At 39.3% G+C, this 13,167-nt stretch overlaps 1 protein-coding gene across 1 annotated transcript in view; it reads left to right on the forward strand.

The window, feature by feature from the left end:
• The window catches only part of THADA (THADA armadillo repeat containing), a 159,831-nt gene that overhangs the window by 55,312 nt on the left and 91,352 nt on the right, over positions 1 to 13,167 (forward strand). Inside the window, exons 27-28 of the mRNA XM_088527415.1 lie at positions 1,805 to 1,894; positions 3,126 to 3,257. Of these exons, the coding sequence (XP_088383541.1) occupies positions 1,805 to 1,894; positions 3,126 to 3,257 (222 nt within the window). The remainder of the gene's footprint in view (positions 1 to 1,804; positions 1,895 to 3,125; positions 3,258 to 13,167) is intronic.

Here is a 13,167-nt window from a genome sequence, read left to right on the forward strand (position 1 = left end):
GTAAAGGAGTTTTTCCTCACATGGAGGTGGAACTTTCTGTGTTTCAACTTGCACCCGTTACCCCTTGTCCTGCCTCTGGCCACCACCCAGAAGAGTTTGGCCCCATCTTCTTTACATTCTCCCCTTGGGTATTCTTACATAAGATCCCCTCTCAATCTTCTCTAGGCTAAACAGGCCCAGCTCACTTAGTCTTTCCTCATACGGTAGATGCTCCAGTCACTTAATCATCTTTGCGGCTCTCCGCTGGACCCTCTCTAGAAGCTCCACGTCCTTCTTGTCCTGGGGAGCCCAGAACTGCACCCAGTGCTCCAGGTGCGGCCTCACCAGAGCTGAGGGGAGGGACAGGGTCACCTCCCTCGACCTGCTGGCAACACTTGGGTTCTGTAATAAGAAATTACACGTTTTTTAAATAATCTGTGAATTAGTGAATAGATGTTGACATTTTAAACCATTCTTTTTAATGCTTCACTTCAAATTCATTCATAATTTAAAAGCTGTTACCTAAACTGGTTTTGTTTTGTTTTGTTAGAACTTACTGCAGAATCCTTGGCCATGCTTTTAGTTACAGCATTTCAATATGCCGTTCTTACGTGCCTTGAGAAGCTTCCTGAATCTCCTTGTCTGAACATTTGCTTCCATCCAGTGATCTGTTTTTTTGCTGTGTTTATTCTATGGCCTGTGGCTAAGGCATGTTTTGTTAGCTGAGTGCTGGATGAAGCTTTGGTGATGTTTGCCATGTGCTGATTTAGTCTTGCATGTTTTTGTTTTTCTGTTGTTGTTTCTTATGGTACACATATTTTATACAAACATTCAGTCTTACTGTCTCATCATGTTATTTTTGTAGACCTAGGTCTGCTGGTTTGAAGCTTTTGCAGTGGAGTCAGGCTAACATATACTTATTTTTGTTGATCGTGCGATCGTATGCATTTGTCTTTGTTTTTGGAACTCTATTTATGCAAAGAGCCTATGTCTCATTAAAACTACCCTGCTGTAACATTTAAAAGGCTCCTTGCTTAAAAGATGCGTAATGGTTTCCTATAAACAGTCCTCTCTTATCTGTTCAGAAGGTTGTAAAACAAACAGGAAAAAAATATCTCCTTATCTCTTTAGCTTGGATTGATATGCTGTTGTGGCTTGAACTGGGGTGCTTCACTAATTTGGGCTGCTGCTGAGTTCGATAGGCATCACTGCACTGTTCTGTTTTGAATGTGGTTATTAGATGGAAGGTACATCTACACAAGCAAAAATGTGCCCTGGAAATGCCACCGCCGACATATGATGGAAAGGGTGTGAAAGGGCTAATGGAAGGCCAGACACTTTTTACTGCTATATTTTACAGATCTTCTTTGAATTCTGTGATACTTCTCAGGACCATTTAAATATAAGCATCCACTTAGTGTATTGTATATTAAATATATGGTATTAGCTATTTAACACATTAGCCATGCTAATGCAAATGCAGGCTTCTCTTGTTTGACCAATATGTTGTTAAAATGGTGCCGGAAACTAAGCTTCTGTGTCTTTTCTTTTTGTTAATTGCCTTAACATTCTTTTCTCCAAACAGGCCTGACAGTCTAGTTGATGAAGTCAGTATTCACACACAGAGTTATGTAAAAGGTGTAAACTAGACTGTATTGTCATTTCTAACAATAAATTTTACCTCCTCTGAAAGGAGTTCCTCATGGGTACGCGGTTCTCCTGGCTCTCCAAGTTCACTGTATCACCAAAAATCTAGTAAGATATTTTGAGGATAGCGTTTTAATGCAGAATGCTAACTGTAACCCTTATTCCTTCCCTTTTTCAGAATGACGGGAAGGGAGTTCTTCTCTCGGTTTCCAAGTCTTTACACTTTCCTTCTCAAACAGTTGGAGGTTGTAGCCAATTCACTGGACAGGTAAGGGAATATCTCAGCAAGATTTTCTCCATAAAGTGCCCCGTAAAGGTTAAACTGGAAAGAGATGTCAGGCGTACTCTAACGCTGTTCTTCTTGTCAGTGCTTCTTGAGCGTGTTTTGCTAAGCCTTTTTTTCTTGTAACTTTTGAACATTGCAGCAAGTCTCTGGAGTATGAACTAATGTTGAGTGATTAGCAGCTGCTTTTGTTTCTCCTGGCTGTTGCTATGTACCTAGGATTAGACTTTAAATAACTAGGATATCTTTTCAGAGAAAGATTTAAAAAAAAATGGGTGTTTGGCTGTTTGTCTAATGTTAAATGGTGAGTGTGACTTGCTAAAATGTTTAAATGATACAGGGTTATACGGCCTCATGTAACCCTACATGAGTACTTTTTAGCTCATGACGCACTGATCTTGGGGGAATGTCCTTGATCTCTTTTGAAGGCGTCCACAAATGGTGTCTGGGAGTTCCAATTTGATCAATGTGGATAATACAGTTTGGATGGCTGCTAATGCTATGACCCCCAGGTTCATGAACTTTTAAAGTAAACCTTTATGGCGCTGTGTGTTTTCCATGCTGTGGAAGTTCAGCAGCTGATGTACAGGCGATTCAGCCATCTGTGATGGTCTGAAGTGGGTAGGGGGGGACAAGAGTGTCAGCAGCCGTTAGGTGTTGCCCTGTCTCTGCTCCACGCTAAGGACGTGCATGTGCTGCAGGCAGTCTGCCCTGCCTGACGTTTGCAAGGGGGACAGTGTCATCACCAGAAAATATAAGGACATCTTTAAACTGAGAAAGATTGAATGCTTTTTATCAATGCAAGTTAAGACTTGTATTCCACTCCCCTCCAAATCTTTAGCTAAAACAGTAATTATTGATTGAATTGGATTGTATTTTTGATCATTTTTACAATATAAATATTAGCCAGTCGGCATTGTTTGCGTCTATCTGCCACAGCATGTTGGTTGCATCAGTAGCAAGGCCATCCCAGCTGTAAGCCCCTTTGAATAGAGGTCCGCAGTGGTGGGTAGGAGAATGTCCTGGGTGGTGTGTTGGATCCTACCAAGGTTTTCACGTTCTTCCAGCGGCCAACCTTAGGCACCTTCTGTAAATGCAGAAGGGTACTGAGTGTGCAAGTGTCCCAGGGCCAGTGTGAAGGATGATGTTGTGTAGGGTGGCTTTCTTTTTTTCTTTCTTTTTTTAACCAAATACTTCTTATAACTTATTTGTTTAGGGAAACTGAAGAGTTGAAACTGCATCCAAATTTGTTCCTTTTGCTTTTAATTCTGGGAAAGCTGTATCCATCTCCAATGGATGGCACATACTCAGCCCTGAGCATGGCACCATTTGTTCCATTTATTATAAGGTAAGGTGTTTTTTGGTGGACTTTGACAGGACGTGTTCTTTTTGGAATCTGTTTTTACTTTTTCTCCCATTAAAGTGCCTTTTCTTAAAGGAAAAACATTGGTGTTCATTGGCTTCCTTTTCTTATTAGTGCTTTGTTTTCAGGGACTAGAAAGAATTTACACTGTGTGCAGATGGCTGTATGACTTGTTTTTAAACTTCATCAGAAAATACTGTACAGCTTGGCTGCTACCAGACAGAGGGTAAATGAGAACTCATGGGCTTGGCTGGCTTCGCAAAGTATTTCTTGTAATGCTAAAACTTTTTTAAGGTTCTTCAGTCCTGCAGAATGATTGCTGGTAACGCATAAATGTAATGATTCCCATATCTAATATATTTCTATGGTGTTAAGCTTTTATATATAGTGAAATCTTCATTTATGTAGTGGTAACACCAAGGTACTTGTAGACATTTTGCAGACATTTTGCTGTGGTGCACACTACAGCTGTGGGGGCTGAGGTGCTTGATAAAGGGACAGAACTGTGATAGGTGAGGAGAAACGATCAGTGATCTGTTGTTTGACAGGAAGTCCTGCTCTCGGTGTGAAGCGGGGTCAGAAAAGTTCTGTAATAAACCTGTGTCTTTGAGAGTGAAACAAGATAAACTAACAAGATAAGCTTGTTTCTATCCTAAGATCTTCCAGTTTTAGGTATAAGCAGCTATTTATATTAGAAAATAATTGCTCAGTTGCTTGTTTTTCACAATAGATGTGATGTTATAGTGTCTCCTCTTTCTTGCAATGTTTGGAACTTTCAAGAATAAATAGTATTCTACAGTGTTGGGGTTTTGTTGTTGTTGTTTTGTTTTTGTTTTTTTTTCCCTCTCTTAAAAGAAAGTGCATATGCATTTCATTTAACATTGTGTCTAACAGCATCTAAGAGCACTGTCTTAAAATTATGCTTTGTTTTGCTGCCGTCCTTGAATCTTGAATCCTTTTTGGGGAACTGTTTTGAACTCATTGCCTACATTACTTAACGTGTGTGTGTGTGTGTGTGTTCCTGTAGTAGATTTAAAAAAAAAATTATTGGTTAACTTTTGGAATTTTATAACATATTTTCCTCTGCTACTGCATCTGCCAGTTTTAGAAAGGTACATACCCCAGCAAAATAACTCATCAACAGAGCTTACACTTATTTGGTGCTTTGTCTTGTGGTTGTTTAACTGCTTTTAGAAGATGCAAGTAGAAAAAAAAACTGATGAAATATGTCAGCAAGATCTTAAAACATTGAAACTTTCATCATTGGGTCTGCTCCTCTTTACCTCCTGTTAACTCTACTAGGAGTAGTGGTGGGAGTAAAATAAGAGTGGTGATGAAGACAAATATGGTATTTTCTGGGTTTTCTTTCTACTGAACTTGACAGTAAGGACTGGGAATTCTGCTGTAAGCTTGGGACAAAATTCTTAAGTCTTGCTGATAGAAAATTATGTTGAACACAGAGATCTGCATTTTCTGATGGCTTACTTAGCAAAGCATTGGTATTTTTTGTGGTTGCCAGGAAACAATGCTAAAGATTCTGCAGGGGAGAATGTACATGTTTATGATAGAGGTCAGCATGACTTTACTGCCTGTATTTCTGTGTGCAGCTCTTACGCACTTGTTTGTGGGTATCGTGTTTATTTTCAGTTTATTCTAACTGCATTAACCAGTACCTGCAGGTGACTTAAACCTGGGAAAGATAAACCTAACTGCTTCCTTGTGAGATTTTTCTCTTCCTCAGGAGCAGATGAACTAAAGCAAAATTCTTTCCTAGTCATTCAGTTGTTGTTTAGAAGATGGTAGTGAAAATTATTGTGAGATGATCACTTGGAGAGGATCTAAGAGAAGGCCTGATGCCCAATGCCATGTTCGTCAAGACACTAAATCGTATATTCCTTTCACTCAGTGTATTGTATTATATAGTATGTATATAATTACACAGTAGCCCGATGCTGCTACAACATTTAATTGCCATATTTTGCTGTGAGATTTTTAGGTTTCTAAGGCAGCAGCCCTCTGTGAAAGGTAGGTACTGCTTACGCACCAAAGGAAATGGAAGGCTGTAAGTATAAAACATAACTGATCGTGAGACTCTTTCCAGGGCTCTGCCCACAATAAAGTGGCATTCACTTGTTGATCTGGGAGGATAAACAGAATTCTTGGTGTGCTTGCAGGCGACTGGGCAGCCCTCTGAACAAAACTGCTTTTAGCAGGAAGAATTCTCATTAGGCTCTTGAACGGTTTCACTTAAGCCGGAGTGGAATTTTCCATCTAGTGGGAGTTGAGCTGTGGTTGCTCTGACCGTGCTGAGAAGAATTGCACAATATGAGTGGGATTAAATGCTGCAAGGACAAACCTCAGTCTCCGTGCACATACTTGCTACTCCCGGCTAAGCGAGGGCATTTAGTTACCTAGCTGCAGTTCTATTAAAAGCCCTTTCTTCCCCCTTGCAGATGTTTTATTTGGAAGAGTACACTTTGATTCGCAACTTATTACTTCACTTGATTATTTTAACTTTTTTTTTTTAAAAGTTTTTTATTCTCTTTTTAATTTGGAGCTAGATATCTTCTCTTTAGTGATTACTTTCTAAGATGAAGGAATGTACAGAATGCCTTTGATTAGCAAGGGAGGTGATCAGGAGGTAATGTTTTAAGTATGAAATGAAAACAACCTCCCTTTCTTCTCCTCCTCCTCCTCTTCCCTATGTCCAAAAAATCTCTAATCTCTTCAGAATGATGCAAATTTGAGTTACCTTATGCCTTTTCTGGTACCATAGCATTGGCAGAGTGTTTGTTTAGCGTTAAGTGTTCGGTTCTGAATTCTCTGGAAGAATAAATTGGTATTGCTGCAATGACTTGGATATTCTTATCTCCTTGAAGTCTATCACTTTCTAGGAGTAGGAATTCTGAATAATTTAAGCAATTTTTTAAAAAATAAGCTTTAAAAACTCCTAGATATATGTGCCTCATGTTCTTCCTGACAATTTTTTTTATTCTTAGTGGAATTTCCCTTTGAAATTATTGTCAAATATCCAGATTTCAAAGCAGTGTTACCCCTGGTTGCGTGATGTTTCAAGCCATTAAGAAAGTGTCAAGATTTTTCCAGGAAATTAATATATTTATGAAGTAGATGGTATTTTCTTTTCCAGAATTGTGTAATTTACATCTTTCTGCAAAAACAAAGATAGATTCAAAAATCCCTTCATGAAGAGAAGATATGTGGTGTGTTTTATTGCCAGCCAGGCTAGGTGGTGGTGGAAGGTACCTTGGCAGTCCATCCCTGTCCTTCCCACACTCCCCATTATGGTACCATTTGGATTTTACACAATACAGACAATTAATAGACAAGAATAATTCCTCTGACTCTGCTAACTGGTGATGCACACTTGAATATAATGAAAACAAAATTCTGTACAATGAGGAAAAAAAGTCTCTAGGATGAGGTTAGGGTAGTAAGGAGCATTAGCAGCTGCTCCATTACCATAAGCAATTCCTAAAAGGGGCATTGGATACAGAGAAGCAAAGGAGAACTTTGCATCCACTAGGAAGAGCTCATGGAGCTCAAATACTACCATGATAACTATGACAGGAAAGCTCAAATAAATCCGTTACTTAGGTGGCCTGGGTGCAGTTGCTGCAGCGTCCACACATCTAGATCAGTCAAGTTATGTCCTGCCTTGGCAGGGCACAGGCAGCAAGTGAAGATGTCTGCATGCCCTTCCTGTTGGAAAGGACTGTGTGGAACTTCCTGATGTGCTGCTGGCAAAGTCAGCTGGCTGCTGGCTACGTTTCTTGGCTGTATTTGGCTGGAGTGGTGCAAGATGTCCAGAGTACCCCGTGATGTCCCTCCAGCAGCGCTGCGGTGGCGCTGGTGAGTGGGGACCCCTGGGAGCCGCCGCAGGACGTTGGGAGGGTCAGTCACTTCATTCTGCAGCTCTGCCTCCCCCCTCTGCGCGCGGGGGGATCTTCACCAAACTCTGTATTTTTCTTCCTTTTTGAATGGTTTAGACCCGAGAGACCCTGTGTCTCTCTGGGATGTGGGGGACTTAGGGATTTGGATTTTTTTTTTTTCCTGATATGCGGTAGTTAGCACAGATTTACACTCGGGAGCCCATTCCTCTGCAGGAAGTGATGCTGGTTATTGTCTCCATTTTTTTTTCAAGCTTGGGAAGGAGCCAAAAATCTGCAAGGGCAGGAGTTAAACCTTTAATCCACACGTGTAATTCAATTTTCTCCATTTTATTCAGTAGATAAATACAGTGTAGATTTGGTTAACTTAAGAAGGCTGTTTTTTTTTTTTTTTTTTTTTTTTTTTTGAAACTAAACACCAATCCAGACTGATGTTCAGGGCATAGAACATTTTTCCTTAAAGTTTAAAAGCAAAATGAGTGTTTCTGTTATGAAGGATCAGGCTCTTTCGGTGAAGTCTATGAGGAGTTCATTGTACAGAGTATACATTACACAAGTTGTCCTGTACAAAATACTATTAAGTTAGGCATTCTCTCAGATATAAGCAGGCTTAAAAAGCTATTTCTAAAATGCTGTAACTAAAAATACTAAGTTTGGATCGAAATACTTACATGAACTGTAATCTCATGTCCTTAGTTTTGTTTTGCAGTTATTCGTTGACTAAAGTGTATCAGAATCTATCTCGACAAATACTTGCTTGAAATATAAAAATACACCTTCAGTTGCACTCTGTGTGATCACAGTACAAAAAAATGCATTTTTAACTGTATTTTGATCGGTAAGATATTTGGGATCTTTCTGATGTAATGAAACAACCTAATGAAGTTAAGTAATTAATGTATTTCATAAATACGGATGTTTCAGGCCTGTCTTCTTAATGTGTTTACATTATTGTTCTGTCTTGCCACTGACTGATTCCTACCGGGTTCTTTGGTTTTCCTGTGCCGTTCATTTCTGTGCCATCCTGATGTGACTTGTCCTGCTTTTCTTCTCTGCCCGTTTGTTTTTCACTTCTCACAAACTCCTTGCCTCTTCCTTTCAGTCTTTATTGCTACCTACTTCAGTTCAAAAAAAGAGGGACTATTACTGCAAGAGTTCATAGTTTTTGTTTTTGAACAACAAAATCAGTTGTCTAGAGAGGCATAGATATAACTATGACCTCTCTGTCATAATTTTATACAGTTACTGGAAATCATTCACTATTTTAGACAGTCTGTAAAAGTGTGTGTTAAGTGACATTAATCCACATTTATTTTGACTCCTTAGGAGAAGGAGCACATGAACCTGGATTCTGAGGCTATACAGGAGTCAGAGTTGTCTACTATTTTATCAGGTGTAAGAGGTCGCTTCTGATCTAAACGAAAAATAGCTTGAGAAAAAAAGACCCAAGTACTTAGTATTCTAGGAGATGCTACAAATATAAATATTCTTTGATAAATAATGTTACTTGCATTTGGTATGATGGGTGGTTTTTGAAGAGGATAATCCTTACTGGCCTAAGTTATTTGGTCTTACAGCTCTGTGTTAAGTAACTTCTTTGTATCTGCTTCGTAGGCATTGGGTCTGAGTAAGAGAGAGTAATAAAGCAACAAAATCAAATTTTAAAATCAGAATGTCTGTTAGACTTTGAAACTGTTAGTTGTTGATGTTTATAACCTTAGCATTAAATAAACACAAGAGAAGGGGGAGTGAGAGAAAGCTTATAATGAGATACTTCAGTTTGTTTAGGAAGAGCTTGATTGCAATAAGTCTTGTGTATCATCTTAAAACTTTAAATAATACCAAAACCGCTTGTTGAAGAGCGTAACTGGAAACATTGCTGCTATTCTGTGCTATTTAAATAAAGCTTCCCTGCCTTGATTTGTTTCACACTTGTGCAGTTGCATATGTGAATTTCATGTGCATATTGCATATGTGACTATCCTCCTGCCTCTGACTTGCAGTCAGTTAATGGACTTTCTATAAGCCGAACACTAGTATCTTTGGTAAATGGCCAATCTAGATTGCTAAAGGGTTGTGTTCACTGTGTATCTTCTTTCTCTTCTGTTTTCTTTATTTTCGTGTGGACTAGCATCAGTTGGAGAATTAAAATGTGCCTGAGTTCAGCTGTCGTTTCTGTAATACAAGCAATTTTATCAAAGGTCTTCAAAATGCTTTTGTGAGAATACTGTTTGTATTAGGTGAAGAGAACTGCACGTGCTTGTTGCTGCTTTCTTGCATTAAAACATGTGCTCTTGACTGCAGTGGTTTGTTAAAAGCATACTGGTAGGGTTTTGTATTAAAAGCACTTTTTTCTTTGATGAACTATCTGGTCAATATAACTGTTCAAATGTATTATCTGAAAGAATTTATCTCGCATCACCCATTTGAGAGTGGTTCCTGTCCTGCGATTTGGGCCTCTCTCGGAGGGCTTCCCTTTGGAGTTATAGTTTTTCTCAGGGTAATCCTGCTTGCCCTCATCGCGTTGTTTCGCAATAGGATTCACAGGAAGGAATGAGAAAATGAAGAGAATATTGCATAAGCCATGCAGAAAAAAGTAACTGAGTCATGACAAACTATTATATACAGTGATACTGAAAATATCAGTGTTATTTAAAAAGAACAACCTTGGGTTTGAGAAGAGTCGGCATTGGGAAAGCTTTTTGGCAACAGACTTTTGGTGGCTTTGGTAGAAGAAAAAGCCTATGAGAACCCAGATCTGTTAGTGGTTGTTATGGGACTGGTAGTATGATGGGTCTGATAGTTTTGAAAATCACTCTTGTTGCCTTCAGTTCTGCAGCCAGCTGAAGCTCTCAAAATAATTACAAAAAGTTGAAACTTGGTTTGATTTCAGCTTTCTTTTCATAGAGTTGAAAATAATGAAATAAACACAGAATAGACGTTAAGTTCTTTGTTGTGTTCCCCTGTCCCCCTTCCCCGCCCCGTTTTGGTAGTAGGTGATGTTGTTTCCTTCTGTGATTCAGAGTTGTGAAACATCATAGTAACTTTTCAGATGTTCGTGTGAAGGGTTTTTAAAATCTTGCTTTTACGTGATCCTGACCTGAGAGCAGGTATTGCCAGCCTCCCGCTCCGCCAGTGATTTGAACCAAATGCTGGTGAGCAGAGGCTCTAACCTCAAGTAGTTTGAACAAACAGTTAAATAAACCTCAATTAAAGTTAGCTACATGCAGATGTTACTTGATTTATTGGTGGGGAATGCAACCAAGAGGTGCAGTTCAATCACTGATGCAATTCAGGGAATCTGCATTTGAAGGGAAAATAATTCTATGGGTCTGAAGTCTACACCCAACTTGTGTGTAACAAAAGTAACAACTTTTGTGCACTTAGGTATAAAAAAAACTCTTCAATGGCTGATTGAACAACAACAACACAAGTTGCCGTTGCTGAAACGGCTTGATAGCAGTTGGCCACCTTCTACAATAGCCAGTTCTTGGTGGCAAGAAGCGAGAAGCGTTTTCTTCCCAGAAAACTCTTCGGAGTGCATGGATGAAACCCTTCTTGATACAGCTTGTGGGCCTGCTTGGCAAACAAAAGCCTGTTTAACTTGCCTGCATATTTTCTGCGGTACTTAGAGCTATTCTGATTCCTTAAGTGCTTGTGTGGAAAACACTGCCCTTACAAAAACCGTACAGTTTTATCTTAAGTGGCTATTTGTAAGATTAAGATACTTACCACTTAACTCTCTATAAAGAGACTATAAAGAAATTTGAGCAACCATTAACTTTGCTTCTAAGAGAACTGGTATGAGTTCTGAGATTTAGCAGTGCAAAAATAGCTTGAAATTAAACTGTTTCTATCTTGTATTTTGCTGGATTGCATTTTATGGGGTTACGTTCATGTGGTGATTTTAGTTCTGTAACAGACAAAAAGATATTAATACTTTATAATTATTTTTTTCTTATTTCAGTTGAAATTTGAGATAACTAGATCAACACTCAAATTATCCTGATGTTTTGTTTGTTTGTATTTTGTTTTGTTTCCTCATTTCAGATTGAAGGAGGTAAAGGTGTCATCAGGCTGATCATAATACAGGTCCCTACAATGAAAAATGTGAAAAATCATATGCTTTTAATATTTTAATTTCTGGCCCATCTTTCAGGCTGTTGTTCCTGACTTCTGACCATTTTGTCAAGGCAACGTATGTGAGAACAAAATTCGTGATGCTGCGATACTACCTAAGGGACTGCAAGAACAAATACCTGTGGTGTTAATAAGCAATAAAATTATCAGTGCATAGCTTGCTTGACAATATCCTGGAAATAGATATTTTTCCTTGTTAATCCCTATTCTAAGAATTTTAAATGTTACTTAAGGGATACATAATTTTTAGCTATAGTTGATTTCTCAAATAAATTCTACTCATTTGTTTTTGTGACAGTCATACGAACGTTAATGTTCCCTTGTTAATTTAAATAAGATGTACTGAAAGGTGGTAATAAGAAAGGGAGAAAAACACATAGGAAACACCTGTGGTTTCTTTCTTTTTTTATTAGTGTTCTCTGGTTAATAGCTGGAGTAATAAATTAGATACTTTGATATGTGCAGAGGAGTACAGAAGAATCTTTCTGTGCCTTATGTGAGTTGCTCACATAAATTATGCCAGTTAGCAGGTTTGTTCAAGATCTGAGTGTTAAAGCTGGAACAGGGCAGTGTAAATACATTGAATCTACAGTTACACAAAGTGAAAGCTGTTCAGATTTATTGACTTTTTGTTCTTGTTCATGAACTGTTTTAAGTAAACATGTTTACATCCAGTAGCTCATGTGCACCTAGATAAACAGTACCGAATTTCACCCAGAATACTACTCCCAACAGTTTGCTAATAACCCTGGGAATTTAATAGAAGCGTGTCATATAAAGATTTTACAACTCTTCCTGTTGGTTGTTGTTCTCAGATGCAATAAACTTAGGCTGGTGTACTGCATGCTTTTATGTACCATGATATCTAGATATTCCGTAGCTTTTTGAAGTCTGTGTTATGAATGATGTGCATGTGAAGGAGGTCACGTCCTGAAAACAGATCTCCCAACCATGGAATATTTTGCAGGTGGGGAAGGACGTGCGGGCACGTGGGGGTTCCCCTGGCAGCCCCAGGCTCCATTGCCCCATAGGGAAGCAGGAGAGCAGGGTGGCTCGTGCCACCTTCCGGCCCTGTCCCAACCCGTCAGATCGCTCCCCGTGCTTGGTGCGAATCATGTAAGAGCACAGGTCAGTATTCAGGCCCTGCGTAGGTGGACTTGGGAGCTGGTAGCACAAGAAAACAAGTGTTGCTACGTTCAGGTAGCTTTCCCTTGTCTTGTGTTACCCAGTTACTGTATTTCCATCCATTCTCTGTCTCAGTTTTTGAAAACTTCTCTCAGTTTTGAAAACTGATCCCATTTAATGTCTTTACAGACAACAGATGATACCTAAGTGAGATCCAGCAGAAATCAAATCTGCCTGTTCTTAGTCTAAGGTGCTCTTACGAGTTATAGAAAAAAACAGTGTATGTTACGATACTCTCGTGCAAATCTCTGGTATGATTGAGGAATGCAGCCAAGTGCCTTCAGAACACGAGAGGTACATGAGGCATGCCGCAGGGAATGCCGGCCTTCAGGGATCGGTCACCAGTGAGGACCTGGTGTGCCGCCTTGCATGGGTGTGTGAGAGGCAGAGCACCCTGAAGTGCCGTCGGCAGCACGTTTATTTGATGGCAGGACATGGACAGATGAACAAACTTTCTTAGCTGATTATTAGGAGGAGGGGGGCTGGAAGAAAGAGGAATGTGAATGCCTTTCAGATAGGGGAAGCTCTTTGACAGTGCAAGATGTCTTACAAATTCTGCTTGTGTATTCCTATAAAACTTATCCTATATCAAACTTTTTGTAGTGCTTCCTCAGTAATGATTTCATAGAAGTGCTCTTCATGAGGTTTCCCATGAAGAAGCC

Source organism: Tinamus guttatus, unplaced genomic scaffold (assembly GCF_059628265.1).
Source record: "Tinamus guttatus ecotype Peru unplaced genomic scaffold, ASM5962826v1 Tinamus_guttatus_pri_ptg000286l, whole genome shotgun sequence".
In the NCBI taxonomy this organism is placed as follows: domain Eukaryota; kingdom Metazoa; phylum Chordata; class Aves; order Tinamiformes; family Tinamidae; genus Tinamus; species Tinamus guttatus.